We start from the raw sequence: 21,248 nt of genomic DNA on the forward strand, positions 1-21,248 counted from the left end.
GAAAGGGGCACTGATGCAGCAGCCAGCAGCAGTGTCACCTGCTGTGTCACCTGCCAGAGAGCAGCTCCAAGGAAAGGCATGGATTTGTGCACTTAGGATGTGGCAGTGCCTGCTCCAGGGCTGTGCCTGGGTTTGGGTGACACACCTGGGAGACTGAATGTGCCAAGGAATCGCCCAGAACATTTGGATGATTCTCCATCAGCCCTGGAGCACACCCCTTTGCACAGTAACTGACTGTGAGCTGACACCTTCTGGTATCCTTGAGCACACAAGAGGGTTTACAGCAGAGTTTTCTTAGGGTTTAGATTTTTAGGCCTCTTCTTTTTTTTCTTCTTTGCATTTGTGCTCACTTTCCCTCTGGCTATATATGTACCCCCCTATATTTATATACCCCTTTTTTTGGTATATAGCTGGGGTTCACTAGCTCTTTCCCAATCTACTGCTTTTCCCAAGGTACATGTTTGTGGCTGGAGGGCAGAAGAAGAATTCAGCCCTTGGTTGAAAGCCCCTGTCATCCCTGTGCTTGCAGCCTGGAGACACCTCAGGTTAGCCAGGGATCCTTCTGGAGCCTCTACCATCCCCAGAGTGTTTTGGTTTATCCCAACAGGACTGTGGTTGAATGTTGTGGTTCCAGCTGACCCACCACCCTGGAGAAGTTGATTTGGGATTACTGCCTCTATCAGAGCTGCTTGAGTTGTTGGGGGATTCTCCTCACATCCATCCTGAATCTATTTGGCCCCAGAAGTGCCCCTACAGCAGCTGCCCAGAAGAAAAGAACAGTTCAAAGTGTGCCCTGCTTGACCCAGGGCACCCATTCCTGGGAACCTGGGAGCAGGACCCAGCAAGAGCACGTAGGAGGAATCCTGGTGTGCCCCCTGGGAACAGACTGGGTGATTAAAAGTGTTTTCTGCCCCTGTGTGTGCTCAGCAGCTTGGGTTCAAACAATGTGTGGAGCCGTAAGAAGGACTGACGTCTGCACTGTTTGCGTCTCTTCTCTGACTTAATTTCAACTGCAGGAGCCACAGAATAATGAGGCTTTTGTTTTAGGAAAGGTAAGGTTTCTAGAGGAAGATTTTATCTTTACCAGATCAACAGTAAAAATAGAACCAGGCCTTTGGGGGGTCAGTTGGGCTTGGGGAGACGCCCAGGCTGGTGAGGGAAAGAAGTGACCCAAGTGGAGATGCTGGATCAGCGCAGCCCTCTGAGGGCAGGGGAGGTTGGGCTTTGCCCCATGTCCTACCCAGTTCAGAGGAAGGCTGCTGGCAGACAGGAACACTGGTGTCACACCAGCCAGAGGCACTGGTCCTTGCTGGTTTGGTGATCTGCACTTGGAGGGGAAGGTGGCTGGAAACACGTCAGCCTGGTCTGTAGGATGGAAAATTGCATCACTCCATTTCAAGTCCCGTGACTTCCATTTATTATTTTTTCTTTGGTGGATGTGCAAACGTCCATGGGAAAAGGCTTGATGGTTTCTGCCACCTCTGCAGTGTTTTTTATTGGAACGATAAACCCTGATGGAACAATAAAGCCTTTATTAGAATGGTTAAACCCTGATTTCTCAGGATGCAAACAGAGCTCAGCTGTGCCAGTTTGACATGCACCCTCCTGTCCTGGCAGAGAGGGCTTTCTGAGGCTCTGCCTGGATGCTGGGTACAGCAGAGAGGCCTATTTCTACTCCTACAGCCCAGGACTCGTGCTCTGAAAGCCCCCTCAATCATTCAGTGGTTCGTGGAGAGCTGCAGGCACCCAGAAACCTGAGCCAGGGCCACAGGGTCTGGGTGCAGGGCTGTACTCTAAGCCTCAAAGCACACACAGGCTTGAGGATCCAGCGCCAGCAATCCCTTCAAGGTGCTGGAGATCAAACTGGCCACAGCATTGCATTGATTTCTGCGTCATAGTGTCCCTTCAGGAGTTCAGTTACGGTGAAAATCAATAAATAACTTTGCATACAAAAATGTTCATATATTTTTAAAAAAAATCATTATGTATTTAAAAAAAGAAAAAAGAAAAAAGAAAAAGAAAAAAGAAAAAAGAAAAATCTCTTTATTCTCCCCCAGACTGTATTGCCCACATCATCTTTATGATTCTTGAGCCCTGATTCAGGAGAGCTGAGAAGAAAGTGTGCTAGAGCAATCCCATATCAGGGCTAGCCCAGGACCACAGGCACAGCTCTCCCTCCTTGGGAAGAGGAGGCTGCAGTGAAGCTTCCTGGAGAGGAAGGCACGGGCTGGCACAGAGCAGTGTTGAGAGGGCCCATACACATGGGCAATACAGAGAGGAAAGATTAAAATGTTTCCCAAAGCCTTTGGTGGTCACCAGTTTGTTTTTCACATCTCTGCAGGGGAGTGATTTCCGACTGGCCATACGAGGAGGTGAAGCGGTTTCCCTTTCTGTCCTTCCAGGCCTTTGTCAGCCCTTGCACTCTCCAGCTCTCTGTGTGCAGGGAGGCTCTGACTGCCCGAGGGTGCTGAGAACACTCTGGAGAGTCCATCAGTGGCATGGAGTGAACAGGCTTTACAAGGAAGGTGAGTCTCTGTGTGAACCAAGGGTAATCACCATGATCCCACCCTAGATAACTTCCTTTTTTTTAAAATCTGTTCTCTTTTAAGCATTAAGAACTTCAGACACACACAGGCACATCCACACACAAGTAGCAAAAATAAAATCTGGACTATGTTTGGATCATCTTCACTGACAGTTCATAAATGCCCCAACACTGCAAGGGGACACGATTCAGGCAGTGTTGGAGACCCCTGGGGACATCTGGGCAGCTCCCAGCCCTAGGGTAGGAAGAAGGTGGATTGCTTGAGGAGGATCTCATCTTCCTTGCAAGGGAGCTCTTTAGGACATGATGTAGACCTCCAGCAAGCTGGCCACGGCGTGCATTCGGTAGAAGATGCCAAAGGGCAGGCAAATGTCCACGATGGCCGGCCACATGGAATCGCCATAGAAGTTCAGTTCTGTGTCATTGTCAAACTGGGGCCGGGCACCGAACGCTGGCATGATCCAGAGCTGTGGGAGGAAATGGGAGAACAGTACTGTGTGAGAAAGGTGTGTGCTGCATCAGGGGCCTGCAGTCACAGCTTCCCAAGAAAGGAGCAACCTCCTAGGCCATGGGTTTCGAGAAGAGATGTGCTGCCATGTCTCAAGAAAACCCAGACTTCACCCCAGATATTTGTCACTTTACATCCCTTCTTTGGGGGGTGAAGGGAATGGTTTAATGTAATTTATTGACGTCATCTATCCCACACATCCACTTATGCACAATAAAAACACTGAAACTGATTTTTCTCTTGCATCCACCTCCTGTGTCTGATATTCTGGTGGTAAGTGACAGATCTGTTGATCTAGCCTGAAATGTCTTAATTTCAGGGCAGTCACTTTGTTTTTTTAGGGGACAAGGGAATCAGAATTCTGCATTTATAAATATAACTAATGTACTTTCTGTACAGCAGAGGCACAGAAAAAACTGCTTTTCCATAGGCCACACCTTTTCCTTCACAGACCCTTCTCCCTTGTGCTTGTAGCCCTCTCCTTCCCCACAAACTCTTCTCCCTGCATGTACTCACTATGATATTGCTCAGCAGCAGGAACATGGAGATCTCCCTCAAGAACTTCCTCCTCCAGTTCATCTTCTTGGGGGCAGTGAGGGACCTGACGAGGTCAGAAGTGTGCATGGCTTCCGTGCCAGGCGCCGCACTGGCGGCCAAGGTGGTGCCAGTGTCGGGCACCCGCAGGGACACGGCGTTGATGTTCACAAAGGTGAGCCCGTAGAGGTCCTTCTGGTGAGACTCGTGCTTGCAGTCCTCCTTGGGGGGCTGCCGGTGGAGGCCCTCGATGATGAAGACGTTCTGGAAGGTGTGCTGGGCGATCATGAGGAGGGCGTAGGTGAGGTTGAGTGCGCTGATAGTGTCCCTTGGCGTGCTGGCCACGATGGCCACAATGGAGTAGTAGGAAATGGCATATTGCCCCAAGGCTGCCCCCATTAGCAGGGCCACGTCCAGGGTCCTGGTGGGGTTCTTGTGCCGGTCCATGTCCCTCTTGTCAAAGCGGTAGATGACGGAGCCACCGATGCAGACAAGAGACATCAGGCTCAGACAAACAATGTTGAAGATGTAGTACATGGTGAGTGCTTGGCTCTTCTTGCTGGATTCAGTGCTGGAATTTACCTGCACCTCGTACAGGATGAGGACTCCCAAACCACTCACGAGGATGATGAGGCCCAACATGATGCCTACAAAGAAGGTCCTTCGGAAGAGCCTGAACTTCAGGCGCTGAATGTGGTGGGAGTGGTGGTCTATGAAGCGTCCAACGTTCTTCCACATGACATAGACCATGGCAGAGGCAAAGAGACTGTACTCAATGTTAAAAGGGTACAGCCAAAAGTAGCCATTTTTGAAGATCTGGCAGATTTGGCTGTTGCAATTGCATTCTTCAACTGAGCTGCTTCTCATTCCCACTGAAACAAGAGAAAACCAGAAAGGTGCCATGGTATTAAAACAAGGAACAAGATTTCTCCCTGAAGAACTGGATGTTTGGGGTCAGTGAAAATCAAAACAAAGAACAAAAGAATATGTGACCACTTTAAAAACAAGGACACTTCACCCTCAGCTTTCTTGTGCCCAGGTTCTTTCTTAAAACGTTAACTGTTAGGTTAAATCTTTCTTTTTCCTTCCCTTCTTCAACCCCATCCCATTTGTACAGAGTCTTCCACCTCTCTGACTCCTGTCTGACAGAGGTTAGGAAATGAACATCCATACTTGGCTTTTAACAAACCAGCCCTGACAAAGGTACCTCCAGCTCTAAACAGACCTTCTGAAAAGGGATAAAATCTGACTTGCTAGGGAACAATTTCTACCTGGTGGGATCTCTCCCTGGACCAGATGGCTTCGCAAAGAGGCAGATTACCTTTCAGGAGCCACCTGAAGATTTCCTCTGTCATGTTTTTCTTCAGCTTTGAATGTGCCTTGTGGACAGACTCATCTGTCACTGCTGACATCCACACAGCCAGGTTTGTAGTCAGCGTCAGCATCAAGCCACATCTGCAGGAGGAGAAGGTTTGTGACATTAAAGCAGTGGCTCTAGCCCATGTTTCTCCCATCCATGATTTGGGACTGTGGCATCTGCCTGAAGTGGTGTGAGGACTCCAATGGCCCAGGCTAGAAATCTTGATCCTTTCTTTGCTGCCCTCACTCTCTTCCTGGTTTTTTTTGTCCATGCTCATGAGAATTAGCAAGGCTTGATTCCCATTGTTGCTTTTGAAAGAGTTTCTCAATAGTGAATAAATTAAAATATCTGAACTGGTCTCCAGCAGATCCAGTCTTGCAAAAGTGGACAAGATCTCATTTTAGCCTGAGTCTTGCCCACTGCATAGTTATCTTCCCCAGGGAAGAAAAAATCAACTATGAATCATTATTTAATGATAATTATTTATTTAATACTATCTGCTTTGAGTAATGCTTGTATTTTTTAATTGAATCCCAACCCTGATATATCTACAGGTCATTAACCACAGCTGCTTGAGCCGGGATCTAAGTTTAGCTGGAGATTGAGCAGGTTTCGTTTTGGGCAGCATTAAGGGATTATCCCCTGGTTACACATTAGCTGTATGGGAGAGTACAGAACGCCCAGGTCTGCTGGGCCACTGGGGTTCAAGAGCAGCTGTGCTCACCTGGTAACGTTCAGGTGCACGTGGATGCAGTCTTTGGCAGAGACCCACAGGAAATATGTCTGCAGGGAAGAGAAAAGGAGTTGTTACTCCCAGCAAAACAAGAAAGCAAAGGACCCCTCTGAAGGAGGGAGAGCAGAGCAGAGAGCAAACTGGAGCCTCTTTTGCTTGGGTCCATCTGGGCTCAGCCTCATAGTTCATGATGCTGGCCCTCTGCTGGAGGTTCTTTGCTCCCACTGCCATTGCTCTGCGCATGGCCAATCCTTGTTCTGTCTAAATTGTCCCTCTCTGATCTCTTCCCTCCTTGGCATTGTCCCAGAGCAGGGGGTCCTCTGTGTGGCCCCTCAAACTGCAAGGTAGCCCCTGCCTTGATTGCCCTTCTCCCCCTCTGTTCTTCATAGGCAAGGAGGCCTGGCTGGCTGGGGGCTTTTCAGAGTTTGTGACAAAAATGCCAACAAGTTTAAATCACTGCCATAGAGTGAGTTGAGTTGCCATAGATGGAAGCTGTTGGAGGGAGAAGATGTGGGCTGGGTGGGGGCTGAGTTAAGGCCTTGCATTTGCTGTGGGGGCAGCTGAACTAAATCCAAGAGATCAGAGCTCCTTCCACTGGTGCCTGTGTCTCTCTACTGCTCCCCAAGACAGAGCACAACCATCTCACCTGGACCACCACAAATATTGCCTGCACAATGGGGTAGATGATTTTGATTGCAGACAGGCAGCTGTAGAAGCTCGAGTAATATCCTATTTTGAACACATCCATGACAAGGCTGAAAATGGCAAATAGGATCAGGCCTCCTGTTGGGGAACAAAATTGTCTGTGGTTGGACAGATGTGTGCACATGGGCTAATGCAATGGATGAGAGGAAGAAGAGGAAATGTTGTCATGAAGAGGCTTTGCTTCTACTGATGTTTTTCCTCTCCCAGCACCCAAATTATCTTGGCAGCAACAAAATCATACAATAATTTTAGCTGGAACTGATTTTCAATCAGCCTGGTATGCTGGGGCTAACAGCTCTTGCAAAAGCAGCAGAAGAGATCCTGGTGTAAGTTGCCAAGAGCCTTTGTGGATTCAGGGAGACCTGGCAGTGAATCCAGTGCAAGGACCAGGAGCTGACCTGAGGCAGGGCACGGTGCCATGTCCCAGTCCATCAGCAGGAAGAGGCTGTGCCCAGATCTTTGCTGCTTCCCTTGTAATAACAGATGCTCCCATGAGCTGTCCATCTCTAGCACCAGAGAAGGGCAGGATTTAGGGTCTGGAATTTGTATCTCCCCTCCAGCCCCAGCACCTACCTCTCAGCCAGATGGGCCCGGCGTGGGAGTCCTTGCCCAGGATGGCACCGGGGCACCGGGAGGTGCCGGCGAGGTAGAAGATGATCCAGATGATGACAATCAGCATCATGACTGTCAGCAGGAAGAAGACGTCGTAGTCGTGCACGGCGATCTTCTCGAAAGCGCCGCTGCTCACCAGCGTGCAGGCCAGCAGGGCCAGGTGCACGGCCAGCAGGATGGAGAACATGCGGCCACCCTTCTTCCACACTTCCTTGGAGGCAGGAGTGGAGGGCGGCTGGTGGCTGAAGGCACTCTGGCTCGAAGCCAGGCCGGCTTTGTCGTCCTTGTGCCCGCAGCCCATGCTGCAGGGGAGGTGTCCGAGCTCGCTGTCCTTCTGCCCGGGCTCCTCGGTCATGGCTCAGCCAAGGCTCTGCCTCAGGTCAGAGCTGTTAAGAAGAGAGGCCCGTGAGTGAGAGGTGCATTTGGAACAGCCCAGCACACGTGATGAGCAGCACAGGATGTATTGCAGAGACAGGGAGTGCAAGAAGAAGGGTGAGCTGATTTTTAAACTTTCCCTTTCCTGGTTCCCTGACGACTTCTTTACTTCAGATGCTCTTGCTCGGGAAGATCCCAGGTCGGTTTAATGACGTGTCACACCACATTTACGTGTTTATTGATGTGAGAATTGGAAAAGCACCAAAAAGCACTCACAGGATCAAATACCCTGGGGCAAACAGCCAGTGTGGTTTAAATTCTAAATGTCACACACTAAATATTCAGAGAAATTGTTACACTTCCTTGCTGAAGAACAGGCCTCCAAAAGGTAAGAAACCCCCGAAAATCTTTGGACTATCACATCATAATTTGTAGCAGTTCCTGCAGGAAGGGTGTGAAATACTTGAGTTGTCACGCCCTCTAAAGCCCCCTTGCCTGTGCCAAGTTTGGCATTTCATTCATTCTCAGTGAAAAGCCTGAAATAAAGTGAATTAACCATTCAAACAAAGCCATTCCACCAACCTGTTTTGCTGCCTGGGATCCAAATCTCTGCTCCTGCCAGGCTGAGAAGTTTCCCTGTTGCTGCAGCTTGGTCAGTTGAAGAATTTATACCTGTTGGGACGTCTCTGTGATTTATACCATATCTGGAGCTGACAGCAGGGCTTTGTGGGCTTCTCAGAGAAACTCATGTGATCCATTTTGTGCAATAGCTGATTTTGGGGAAGCTGGAAAGAGATGAGGAGATAAGGGTTATTTACCTAGCAAGAGCAAGAGTTGACAACACCGCTAAGCATGGCATGGACTGCTCGGTCACAGGGTCATGGCCACCACAGAGCAAGGCCACCCCACCAAATCCATCTCCCTACATGCATGAGGTCTCCTCCCCTGAGAGGAGATGGTTTAGGTGATGAACTTGTCTTTGGTGATGATTTTGTGCTTGGCTTTCTGCTCACTGGAGCAGAATAAACACTGTGCCCAACCCTGTGCTATTCAAATCAGTCCCCTCCATGCCTCGAAGGTTCTTGAGGAAAAGGAAGAAATTTGCATTTGTACCTGTTCGGTGCCACAGTAACTTAATCCTTTCCCAGCCATGCTGTCATCAACGAGGAAGGTTTAGCACTAGAGAAGGACAGGATTTGGAGACTGGGATTTGTGGTCTCCTTTGCTGACGCAGTGCCTTTGATCTTTCAGGGTAGGATCACCTTTCTCTGGACCTTAATTCCTCTCCTTCTAAGGAGTAACCATGTCACAAACCACAGGGCAGGGATGATTCAAACCTTTGTCTGGTAAGGGAAGTTTCTGCTCGAGGTCCCTTTCACCCAGCTATGTTTTGTGCGGGAGCTATAGGAGTCCCGTGGCAGTTCTGGGTGGATGGGGACAAGTTTTAGTCCTTGAGATGCCTCATTTGGAGATGTCTCTGCTGCTGGGACTGAGAAAGCACAGAGCTGGGGCCATTTGCTGTGTGTTTTCTCAGTCCCGTTCCTGCCCGCTTGTGTCCTTCTTGGCGCACTGCAGGACAGCAAAGTGGATTGTGATGGGGAAGCAGAGCTGAGGATGCCCTGCCCAGCCCAGGGACAGCCCCTGTGTCCCTGCCCTGCTGCCACCAGCTGCACCAGCTCTGCCCTGCCTGGCCTCTGCCGAGCCACGGGATTCCTTTTGGGGTGAGTGGCTGATCTCCTCTCAGTCTGCAGCCTTTCCCAAGGGAAGCCCAGGCCTCCCACAAGTAAATCCCAGCTGATCGTGATGTTTTGCAGAGGCCAAAGGTTCAGAGGCCCCTCGGGCTAAAGGCGCTCGTTTACCGCGCTTCTTTTGTCCTTCCCAGCCAGCAACAGAGGAAAGAGTGTTCACTGCCTCGGGCAATGCTCCCAGTCCCCCTGGCAGCCACCGTACAACGCAACAAATTTAATTAGTAACAATACAAGAATCATGAAATAACGTCGGTAATGAATTGCAGACGTTACTGTGCTGCTTTTCACCCGCAGGGATTCCAGCATCAAAAGCCTCAGTGGCTACTGCGTCCCATCAGGCCTTGCCCAGGGAGGCTGAGCTGGTGCAAATGAACCTGTTGAGGTGAGCAAACCCCGCAGGCTCTGGCTCTGATGCACTTCCAGGTGTCCCCAGGCTGATGCTGTGTCAGCCACCCAGGGATTAATCACTGCAGCTTGCGTGGGTGCACCTGGCACTGCTTTAGGGCCACCCTCCTGTCTTGGAGCATTTTTTTTCCCCTTACAAAAATAAGCTGCCTTTCTCATTTGCTTCCTCTCAGCTCATTCCCTCCAAGCCCCCCTGATGATGTCTTACACCCTTTCCCCAGTTTTCGACTCTCCTCCCATTTCTCACCCATCCCATGGCTCTGTCCACCCTCTCCAAGCCCTGTGCCTGTCCCAGGGCCATGGTGACACACACACACACACACACAGTCCCGCCCCGGAGATCTCCTTTCCCAGGGTCAGGACATTACAGGTAAAATGAACAAGAGAGTAGCAGGAAATTCCTCCTCCACGTCAGCATGTCCCAGGGGATACAAAAATCCACCAATTCACCCTTGGGTGTTACGTATTGGGACAGCTTCGTGCTTCGGCCAGCACCCAGGCTTGGCTCCATCTTTCGGACAGCAGAGGGTGCCCGGGAACCGGGAACGCTGCGCTGGGGACGCTGCCTGGGGCTGTCCAACTCCCCGAGGGTTCACCAGCCGGGAATTCTGTGTCAGCACAAAAGACACCAGAGGCCAGACACTGCACCCACTGCACATCGCAGTGAAGTACCCAGTTACACACAGGGTTTGGGGGTTTTTAAGTCTCCAGAGAGGGAAAAGAGATGAGAAGGGGAATGTTTCCGGCCCTTACGAGTTTCCTTGGTTTATCAGATTCCTGTTGCACAGTTTGTTGTGCAGTTCCTTGGGAAGCAGAATTCTGTGGGTATAGGCAGGGTAGATTGGGGGGATAGGGATGGTAACTGGGTCTGCTGTTGTCTTCCTAGTGACACTAGGGAGAGATATAAATAAATAAATAAATAAATAAATAAATTTGTTTTGTTTTGTGGTTTGTTTTGTTTTTGTTTTGTTTTAAGTGAGGAAAAACTGAGTTGTGAACACCCCTGGTATTACTTTGAAATCAGTCACCAAACTGCTCTCAGCCAACTCCACACAGGGCAGGATTATCCATCCAGGTCCCTGCTCTGACAGGGCTGTGAATGGAGGCCGTGGGGGTTTGTGCTCCTCTGACCCACTCTTCCTCCCCTGGCTACTGCTGCCCCTTGCTTGAGAAGGGGTAGCTATGGAACAGGGGCATATTGGGCAGGATAAACCCAGCAGCCTGTCTGACAGCCTGCTCTGCTCCGGGGACACATAAAACCCGGTGAATCGCTGCTGTGTGACCCGTGCTGAGCCCAGCAGAGCGATGCTGCTTAATTGGAGCTTTTAATGCGCCGTGGAGCTGGTGCGCGTTCCAAGGAGCCGCGGGGCCGGAGGATGCTTAGGACCCAGGGGAAGCGCTGTGGAGCCCGCCCGGCTGCGCTCGGAGCCGCTCCTGCCTCCCCGGCCAGCGCTTCTCAGGTGTCCCGGAGCGCGGAGCTGTGCGAGGCCCTCCCGGCAGCTGCCCCTGCCGCACGCCCGTGCCCATGCTCCGGGCCCCCCGGGCACCCATGTGCTGGCGCGGGCACCCCTTGGCACCATGAATGACCAGTACCACCGAGCCGCCCGGGACGGCTACCTGGACCTGCTGAAGGAAGCCACCAAGAAGGACCTGAACTCGCCCGATGAGGATGGCATGACCCCGACCCTATGGGCCGCCTACCACGGCAACCTGGACGCGCTGCGCCTCATTGTCAGCAGAGGGTGAGTGCTGGCCAGGGACCAGGGGGAGCTGGGACCCCCTTCTTCCCCCTCTCTGCTCGCACGTCAGTGTGCCCCAGAAAATTATGGCTTCTCTCTGTAAGACCCCTACTCCTGTCCTCCCTGCTGTTACTTTTCTTTGTTTGTGGTGCTTTGAATCTAATCCAACACTCCTGATAACTGCTCTGTGTTTTCCCAGCTCCTCTGACCCTCCCAAGTGCTCTTGCCCCCAGCCTGCTTGCAGCACCGTGGGCAGGGATGAGTTCACCTTTCCAAGTGCTTTGTAATCTTTTACAGCTCCCATAAGGATAAACACATTGTGTTGCTGATGTGTAAAAAGGCCTTTTAAGTGAGGAGGTAGAGAAAATAACTGCTCCCTCTGTCCCCAGAATGCTTGCAGAGGGATGTATGCAGTGCCAGCTGGCAGTGGCTGGCACTTGTCTGTTTTACCCAGAGCAGGGTCTCAGTATGCGAGCCCTGGGCAGCTTGTTGTACACTTGGAGCCTGGGAAATTCAGGTTTTCCAAGAGCAGATTTCTTTAAGCCCAGTCTCCCCAACAGGGCCTGCTCCATACTGGTCTATGTCTCTGTACCTCACCCTGGGCTGCCAAATCTTTAAGAGTTTCTGGCTTCCTAAATGTGGAGAGGTGGGAGTGGGATTAAGGGGACTTGTCAGACTGGAGGGATTTACACCTTGGTGTTGGGGGAACCACACAAGGTCTGTGCTAAAGCAAGACCTGCCATTCCTAGCTCCCTCTGGGGCAGTCTGTGACTCTCCAGTTCCTATTAAACCCCCAAACACACAGCCCGGTGCTTCCTTCTGCTCCAGCAGCTCTTCTGAGCACCTCTTTTAAAGCTGGAGTGGCTTCTGCCTTGTGTTGAGAGATTGGTGGTGCTGATTTTGATTTTTGTATTTCTAATATTGTGGGATGGTACTGAGGTCAGCAGCCTGGATGGACATCACACCTCCTTGGAAGGGCTTGACTTCACGTTGGGCTTGGTGGGCCTGTCAGCTGCCATTCAGGGATTTGTTGTCCACCCTGGGCTGTGTTAGAGCTCTTGTACCTGACCAGCCACATCTCCACTGCACCTGTTCCTGGGCTCTTGCCATTTCCTGATATTCTGGTTTGCTTGTGCAAAACATTCATCCAGAACCTCAGCTGTGCTCACGGGCAGAGCTCCTCCATCCATTGTTGTCCTTTCATTGTAAATCATTTCCTTTTGGATCCTGAACTGAAGGCTGTGTACAAAGTGGCTTTGAGAAGTCCTGATGCAGTAGAAGTGTGTTCAGGAAAAGATTATTTCTGGGTCTGGAAGGGAGAGAGCAAGACAGTGCTCCAAGTGGAGCATCCTGAGGGGGTCTGGGCTGAGAGCCCTGTGATGCTTCCCTGGCTAGGGCTCTGTGACTCCCTGTGTAGTCCAGGAAAGGCTGTGCTCAGCAAAAACCTGTCCAGAGCTCCTGTCAGGACAGGAATGGCTAGCCAGGGCCAGAGGGGCATGGGAGGAATGCTCAGGGGATGAGAGCCTGAAGTTAAAAATGGTTCCAAAGACTCTGATGGCCAAAAAGTCAAAACTGGAAGGCCCAAGCAGTGGTTGAATGCCCCTCCAGAGAGGCAAAGGCTTTTGGACTGACTTTATAATCTCTTTATGTCACTGTACCTCCTCATATTGCTCATCTCCATCACAGGGCGCCCTGCAGCACCACTGCCTGCCCTGCCAACCCCCATCTAAGCCAGCAGTTTCTGCCTCTCCACAAAGCCCAAGGGAAGCTTTTGTAAACTCACATTGGATTAAAAGGTCCTTGTGGGCTCAAATCGTGTTCCAGTGCAGCCTGGCTGCTGTTTAATTAACAACCTAATATACATTTGTTCCTGACAAGGAAAATAGCCTGGCAAAAGCCCAGTGCCCTTTACATGATGGATGGTGGAGCAAGGTGTGTGGCTGTGGGACTGCAGGATGTGTTTGCATTTGTGCATTCATCTCCATGTGTCAGATCCTTGCCCAGGGCCACAGAGAGACCAGTAAAGTGCTTGGCATGGAGGCAGCTCCTTGGAGCTGGCTGTGGGTCTGCCAAAGGCAGGAAAGCCCCAGCCTGGGGGCAAGGGTGCCAGAGAGGTGGAATTGTGCAAGACCCAGGAGAGCCTGAGGGCAGACCCTGTAATTTTCTGCCAGTGCCCACGATGATGTTCCACAGTATTTAAGCTTTGTTCAGAGATGAAACTTAATGCTTTGTTATATATGTTACTATTACACCTGCACTATAACCACTGTGAGGCAAGAGGGAGGGCCCCTGAGCATCCCAAAATGTCAGAGAATTGCTCTCTGGCCTCTGCTGCCAAAATATTCCTCCTTTGGTTCAGAGAGCCCTGCACTACCAGGTGGGAGTGTGGGACTATGGGATGGAGCAGCATCTGGGGGAGTGGAGGCTTTGGGGCTGGGCTGGCTCCATGCAGGGATGGGGTGGGAGGCATCTCCAGGGCCTGAGGGGGCTGGTGAGCCTCCACCTGGGTGTCACAGGGATGTCAGAGCACCCAGGATGATGGGGAGTCCTGGGACAGCAAGAAACACCAGAATCTCCTTGCCAGTGCTGGGCAGTGCCCAAACAAGATGGGACATTGAGTGCTATGAAATGCCCTTTGAGGGTGGCCAGAGGAACCCTGAGAAAGCAGGGCTGTGGGAGGGGGCTCCTGAGGGCCAAAATCATGGCTCTAATGGTCGTGCCAGGCTGATGGACACATGTAGGCTCTGTCATCAGTGAAGGAGCCTCATCCACATGTGTTCAGCAGATTGTGGTGTCAGGCTGGAACAAGGAGGGGGAAGGAAATCCTTTGGTAGGTCCTTGAGGGAAGCTTGTTGCCCCAACCCACATGGAAGGGGTAATGAAATAGGCTGGTGATGTGTCTGTGCCTCTGTGCACCCTTTGCAACAGACAGAGAGAGGGTTTGGGATGGAGGGATCAGCAGTGGCTCATCCTTCTTGTTTGCCACACAAAAAGCCTTTTTCTTCCTCCTGGCCGGGCTCTAGTGAGGAAAACAAACTCAATTAACATGATGGCTGGGAAGAGGCAGGCAGGCTGGCATTTAGCATTGCAGCTTTTCAGACACAGTAATTCTTCAGTGTGGTTCATTAGGTACTGCTGTGGCAGTGGCAGGCACCAGTCCAGCTCCAGTTACAGGCAGGTCTGGGGGCCTTGGCTGGGATCAGCCAGGACTTGCTTGCAGTGGACAGCAGAGGTGTGAGGATGCGTCTGCAGGTCCTCGCTCAGCAGAGCTGGTTCCCATTTTCCCATCTCACAGAAACAGGGGGCACAGATACTTGGGATGTCAGTGGCAGAGGGGACAGGTGGCTCAGACATGGTTTGGGGCTGACGGTGGCTCCTGACATCAGCCAGGCTGCTCGAGGGCATCACAGCAGCCCTCAGGGCAGGGCTGCAGCAAAGGCACGGGAAGGGGATGTGAGGGTGATATGAGGGTGATGTGAGGGTGATGTGAGGGAGATGTGAGGGCGATGTGAGGGTGATGTGAGGGCGATGTGAGGGTGATGTGAGGGCGATGTGAGGGCGATATTAGGGTGATGTGAGGGCGATGTGAGGGCGATGTGAGGGCGATGTGAGGGTGATGTGAGGGTAATGTGAGGGCGATGTGAGGGTGATGTGAGGGTGATGTGAGTGTGATGTGACACTGATGTGAGCGTGATGTGCACCCTCTGCACCCACAGGGCTGGAGGCCGCGTGGGAGCCGGGGCAGCCTGGCTGTGTTGGTGGGGACCTTCCCAGGGTGAGGACCTGCCGGGAAGGTGAAGGAGCAGGGTGGGGCTCTGTTGCAGCTTCGTGGCTTCCGGCACCTGAGCTGGCTGCTGGCAGTGAGGGTGAGCCCTGGGCACGTTGGGGTGCTGAACCAGGAGACGTGGCCCTGGCCACTGCCCCAGCACGAGCAGCCACCGGACAGGAGCTGCCAGCCTGGCTTTCTGCTGGGACAAGAGGCAGAGAGCCCTGGCACGACCCTCATCTACAGCATCTCTGCTGGATTTTTGGGGATTTGAGCCTGGAGGACAATCGAATCCTCAGGCTACCACTATCTGGGGAAAACTTGGTGTACAGGACCCAAAGCTCTGCTCTGAGCCCAAAAGCTCATCTTTTCTGCTCTTTTCTAGGCTTTGCTTGGGTCATTGCCCTCACTGACTATGCTGAAGGTAGTGAGGGATTGCTTCTCAAGCCATAAATTATTTTTTTCACGCTTCCTTTATCCAAAACCATTTTATGGGAGCAGAGACACTCTGCACCCAGTTGGCTCCTGGTCTGAGGGCCCGATACCTCACACACACCCATGAGCCAAGGGTGAGCCAGCCCTTTGCTATCAGAGGAACTTCACACATGCGGCCAGGGAAGAGCATATGTAAGTGCCCCTGAATTCCCCAGCTAATTGGAATCCTATGGGAGAAGCAGAGGGGAAAAACCAGCAGGAAGGGAGTGAGCATGCATGTCATGGTGCAAACACAGTGACTCAAGAGATGCACATGTCCACATAAGGGGCCCAATTAACAGTGTTTTAATAATGATTATTACAGGAGTTGACTAAGTGCTCAAAAACGCTTTGAAGCTGAGAAGTGCTGCACTTTACACCTGTTATTAAAATATGTTCCCACTTAGTGGACCCTGCAGTCAGCATCTCCTCATGTGCAGCACCCCGGAGGTGAAGTTTTGCTCAGACAGACACCTGCCAGAGGGAGGGCCTCATGTTTATTATCTGAGTTGAATCAAACATCCCTACTTTGCAAGTCACCGTTCTTCTTTCCTTCTGATGCATTTTTAGCGCCTGCGGCAGACATTTACAGGGCAGAGGGCCTGGGATATCTAATTTTGCTCTAATACTCTTCTTTCTAGACAGTGGCAATGACCAGGGAAAGCTGGTTTTGATGTTCTTTCCCCTCTCTCTCTGAGGAAAGTAGACTTTCACATATGAAACCCCCAAGAGCTCCCTGGCTTTGCCCTCTGCCCCCTGAACCAGACAGACCTGAGAACAGGCTCCAAAAGGTACTGGATGGATTGAGCATCCACACACTTAATTTAGGGGGCAAGACTATTTCCAGTGAGTCCACTGCTCCCCACCATGAGTCCACAGACACACTGGGACCCTTGGGGTGCCCGGGCTCACCTGCCCACCATGCCAGGCACACCAGTGCCCTTTCAGAGCACACAAAACAAACCAACAGCCCTTCACACACTGGAGTCTCTCACCAGCACCAGCAGTTCCATGTGGAACAGGTTCACTGGCTCTTTAAATCCAGCTTCATCAATTATTTACTCCTCTCTTGCAATTCATCAAATATTTATCCTCCCCATGCATTTCCCAGCCTGGACATGTCACTACGAGGGTAGAAGCAAGGGCTGGGGAATTACTGCTCCTGGAAACTCGGCATTGCCAGAGCACTATCAGATCCCTTCCCTCCTTTTCTTGGTTTCATGGCTCCTCAGCCCTGTGATCTCCTGCCTTCCCCCTCTTCATCACTCATCTTTGAAACCTCTTTCTCCTTCTGTAGATGTCAAAGGCTGTGGCTCAAAAGTCCTGAAGGGTTTGTGGTTTTTTCGGCCTTACAGAGTTTCAAACCTATTGATTAACTTGCTGAATTTACCAATGAGCTCAAGGTTGTGCTTACTGTGTTTCTGTAAATTTAGTGAAAACATGTTTATGATGGAGTTTGCTGTTCCTGCTCCCACTGAGAAAGCTGAATGCATCTCATAGCAGCTTTCAGGGAGTGAACTTGGGAAGTTCATGCTCTGGGTGCAAATAATCTCCAGTTTAACCTCTGGACAGGCTTTATTGCTTTTCTAAAGCCTAAGGATTGCAAACTTGGCATTACACTGCCCGGGCAGTTCCTCTCTGTCTCTGCTGCCCCTTGGACAGTGTTCCAAGCAGGCAGTGGGGTCCCTGTGTGGGGATGAATGTGCTGGATGAGGCTGTTTCTGGGGTTTGGGCGTTTGCATAAAGTGATGAAGGTGCAAAGCAGGAGGGTAAAGAAGTCCCTCTGCTCCTGTGGTCTCCTGCTCCTTCCCTGGAGAAGTTTTTGGACTCTTTGAAGTCAGACAAGCCATAGCTCAGAGCACATGGGATTTGGGAGAGGGTTCTGGGCTCTGCTGCTCCCAGCTCTTGCCAACACAGACCCTAAAGCAGTGAGGAGTTAAGTAATCTCTGCTGAAGGTCTGAACTGTGCATTTAAGGAGTTGGACCTGATGATCCTTGATGGGTCACTTTCAGTTCTCTATGATTTGCTTTCTGCCCTCCTGGTGTCACCATGGACTGAGGTCTGTGTGGAGGAGGATGAGTGCTGGGCTCCTCTGGAGCTCACTGAGAGGGTGGTGTGGGAACAGGCAGGAGCTGTGCTGAGCCAGAGCTCTGCCAGAGCCCTGCTGCCCACGAGGAGCTGCTCCTGAGCGTGGTGGAGCTGCCCAGCCTTAATAAAAGGCTTTGCCATATCCATGTGCACGGAGGGAGAGCGCTCTGTTGACAGATACTGCTGCTGGCTGCATATCATTAGCACACAGCTCGGGAGAGGGCTGGGCCAGCAGGGGTGTGAACTCTCTCTCGTTTCACCTGAGCACAAATACAGAGGAATGTCAGACTTCCCTTGAATCCCAGGTTTGTGTTTGTCCTGGCACAGGAGGCAGGAGATGCAGGCAGGTGGTTGTGTCCTGCCAGCAGCTTGCTGGGGCAGGGGCTGGCATAGTGTGAATGGAGATGCCACTGGCAGTGTCCAGCTCCTGAGGAGTGCAGAAACCTAATCTGCACTTTCTCTGAAACTGGATTCTCTGGATGTGCTAATACCAGCGTGCTTCCAGCTGTGCTATCAAGACCAAGCATGGTACAGCAAAATCTCCCTCAAAACCCCAATGCCAGAGCCAATGACAGCAAAATCACTCTTATCCTCTCATGCCAACATTCCTCTTTGTGCCACAGATTTCCCCAGGTGCCAAGGAACAGCTGGGTGGGAAGGTAGAGCAGCTGGGGGGTTTCAGAACCATTGCTGAGGAGGGATGTTTCATGGTGGGATCCCAAGGTGTCCTACCCAGGATGTGGCATACAGAGAGGCATTTGGGCATGACCTCCCACAGAGGCTGAATGAAGCCAAGTTCTGAAGACAGATTCTGACTAGAATTAAATAGGATATTTGAGATTTGAAATTTTACAACAAGCTTAAGGTCTGAGATCGCATTAGACCCGTTGTCTCAGTTCTGGGCTATTCAGAACCTGACTTGCCTTTCTCAGAAGTTGGTTTGATGTGGGAACACATTTTTCTTGAGATCTAAATCCAAGTCACATTGCCACAGCCTTGCATGTGGGCCACATGATTCCTTGGCAGTAGTACACCCCCCCAGAGAACCCCTTTAAAATAACGTTGCAGGAGCCTTAGGTGCATAGCTTCATATTTCAAGCAAGGAGACAGCAGTTCATGGTGCTAATTTGCCCCTGCACAGCTGGGAATGTCTCAGTGAAGTCTGTCATCAATCCCTGCATGGTAAACAGTTGATTTTCTTGCTGCCTAGGGGTGATCCAGACAAATGTGACATCTGGGGGAACACCCCCCTCCACCTGGCAGCAGCCAACGGCCACCTGAACTGCCTCTCCTTCCTCATCTCCTTTGGGGCCAACATCTGGTGCCTGGACAATGACTACCACACCCCGCTGGACATGGCAGCCATGAAGGGGCACATGGAGTGTGTGCGGTACCTGGACTCGATTGCTGCCAAGCAGAGCAACCTCAACCCCAAGCTGGTGAGCAAACTGAAGGACAAGGCCTTTCGGGATGCAGAGAGGAGGATTAAGGACTGTGTCAAGCTGCAGAAGAAGCACCACGAAAGGATGGAGAAACGCTACAGAAAGGAGATGTCAGATAATTCGGATACCATGAGCTTTTCCAGCTATTCCAGCAGCACCTTAAGCAAGAAGTTCCAGCACATGTCTATGGTGACTTCCCTGCCATATTCACAAGCCACCATCCATGGCACAGCCAAGGGAAAGACGAAAATACAAAAGAAATTAGAGAAGAAGAAGCAGGTGGACGGGACATTCAAGATCTACGAGGATGGCAGGAAAAGCGTGCGGTCTCTGTCTGGCCTGCAGCTGGGCAACGATGTCATGTTTGTGAAGCAGGGCACGTACGCCAGCCCGAAGGAGTGGACGCGCCGCAACATCCGCGACATGTTCCTCACGGACGAAGACACCGTCTCGCGTGCCATAAGCGACCCAGGTTTGCACATGGACTCGGCCCACTCCGAGGTCAGCACCGACTCCGGACACGACTCCTTGTTCAACCGCCCCGGGCTGGGCACCATGGTGTTCCGGCGCAACTACGTCAGCAGCGGGCTCTTCGGCATCGGCCGCGAGGACGGCGCCGCGCCGGGCGAGGACGGCGCCGACGGCCTGGGCGTCAGACTGCGGAGCCGCCTGCAGCGCTCGCCAAGTCTCAACGACAGCATTGGCAGTGCCAACAGCCTGCAGGAGAGGAACGCCGAGGAGCTGCCCTGGGATGAGGTGGAGCTGGGCTTAGATGATGACGACGAACCGGACACCAGCCCCTTGGAAACTTTTCTGGCTTCCCTGCACATGTTTGAATTCATCTCCATCCTGAAGAAGGAAAAGATTGACTTGGAGGCCCTCATGCTGTGTTCAGACCATGACCTGAAGAGCATCAATATCCCTTTGGGCCCCAGGAAAAAGATTGTGGATGCCATCCAGAGGAGACGACAAACGCTGGAGAAGCCAGATGTCATTGTAGACACTGAACTGTAAGTGGGAGATGGGGTGTCTGAGGGGTTAAACCCTTCAGCAGGTGCAGATGTGGATAATGTAAGGTCTTGTTTTCAACCTGCTTTGGAAGAGTAGGAGTCCAGGTAACCTCAGCACTTCTGTGTGTGGGCAAATTCCTGCTCGTGTGGAAAGGATGAGAGTTTGGAGAGGTGGCAATAGTGTTAGTTCATTACTCAACAACCTTAATGTAACTGGGCAGGACGTGAAGCCCTTGTTTTGTTTCATAACCCATTTGAATGCAGACTGCTTTGTGGTCTGATGCTTCTCAGTCCATGTAGCTGAGATTTTCAACCACGCTCAGGCTTGTATTGACTCTTCACCTTTTGAAGACATTAGGAAATCAACCGCAATTCCTGGTGGGAGCAGGCTGATGGCAGTGCCAGGTGGCTTTGGGAATCCTTCCCCAAATGCTTGAGATCTTACTCAGGCCTCTGGAGATTGCATATCTGGGTTGGAGTTGTTGCTGTTTTATGGTGTCTCCAGGGGTTGGTTGTAGGGTTAAAGGACTGTGTACCTGTCAGAGAGGAGAAGGGAAGGCCACATGCACTGACACCCCAAATCACTGTTTTGTTTGGGCTTCCCAGCCTTCAGATATCTGTGTGCTGCTTTTACAGCCTTTCAGTACAGCTTGTTCTTGGATCCTCATGGTCCTGATAGATTTTTCTCTTTTCCTTTGCAGATAGCAGCAGCATCTTTTTTTTTTTATTTTATTTTTAAATGCTCGAGAAACAAACCCAGTTCTAAGTTGCCAGAAAACACAAGCCAGAGACTCCCTTTCTGGGGCAGCTGAAAGCTACAGCCATCCCCACCAGTCCCACGGGACTGCTCCCTGCCTCTGCTCCCTGTCTGTGCAATGCTCCTGGGCAGTTCCTGGCATGGAGGGATGAGATTGGACCAGGCAGCTCCAACCTGCCAACCTTCAAGGGACCATGGTCTCCCACTCACTGGAGGAAGGAATGAGCTGCACAGATGGCTGGGACACTGCTGTCACAGGCTGTGTGACCACACCAAGCCATGAACAGAAGGAGATAACGTGGTATTTTCAAAGGGACACAAAATAAATAATTACAATCTATTCTTCCCTGAGCAAGTGGTTGATTTGGGGATTGGGCTTGAGGAGCAGACGGTTTGGGAATTCTGCTCTCTCTCCTGGTTCTCCTTTGGTGAGAAGCATCATCCTG

The 21,248-nt window shown here is 51.5% G+C and overlaps 2 protein-coding genes across 2 annotated transcripts; one reads left to right on the plus strand and one right to left on the minus strand.

Annotated features, from left to right (window-relative positions):
- Positions 1 to 2,841: 2,841 nt before the first annotated feature.
- On the minus strand, positions 2,842 to 7,352 carry OTOP2 (otopetrin 2). Its single transcript, XM_058038986.1, has 6 exons — positions 6,959 to 7,352; positions 6,327 to 6,463; positions 5,672 to 5,730; positions 4,909 to 5,042; positions 3,570 to 4,459; positions 2,842 to 3,012 (listed from the first exon to the last, which is right to left on the minus strand). Exons 1-6 carry the CDS (start codon positions 7,350 to 7,352, stop codon positions 2,842 to 2,844), a joined length of 1,785 nt encoding a protein of 594 aa, XP_057894969.1.
- A 3,751-nt stretch (positions 7,353 to 11,103) lies between these two features.
- Positions 11,104 to 20,049, plus strand: USH1G (USH1 protein network component sans). Its single transcript, XM_058038989.1, has 2 exons — positions 11,104 to 11,267; positions 18,804 to 20,049. Exons 1-2 carry the CDS (start codon positions 11,104 to 11,106, stop codon positions 20,047 to 20,049), a joined length of 1,410 nt encoding a protein of 469 aa, XP_057894972.1.
- Positions 20,050 to 21,248: the final 1,199 nt, after the last annotated feature.

This window comes from Melospiza georgiana, chromosome 21 (assembly GCF_028018845.1).
Source record: "Melospiza georgiana isolate bMelGeo1 chromosome 21, bMelGeo1.pri, whole genome shotgun sequence".
Lineage (NCBI taxonomy): Eukaryota > Metazoa > Chordata > Aves > Passeriformes > Passerellidae > Melospiza > Melospiza georgiana.

Excerpts from the sequence above, each read along its gene's own strand:
- OTOP2 (XM_058038986.1), bottom strand. The coding sequence starts at position 7,352 with ATGACCGAGGAGCCCGGGCAGAAGGACAGCGAGCTCGGACACCTCCCC. Across the intron at positions 5,731-6,326 it reads CAATATTTGTGGTGGTCCAG|ACATATTTCCTGTGGGTCTC; the intron begins GTGAGATGGTTG and ends TCTTCCCTGCAG. Across the intron at positions 5,043-5,671 it reads GTGCACCTGAACGTTACCAG|ATGTGGCTTGATGCTGACGC; the intron begins GTGAGCACAGCT and ends CTCCTCCTGCAG.
- USH1G (XM_058038989.1), top strand. The coding sequence starts at position 11,104 with ATGAATGACCAGTACCACCGAGCCGCCCGGGACGGCTACCTGGACCTG. Across the intron at positions 11,268-18,803 it reads CGCCTCATTGTCAGCAGAGG|GGGTGATCCAGACAAATGTG; the intron begins GTGAGTGCTGGC and ends CTTGCTGCCTAG.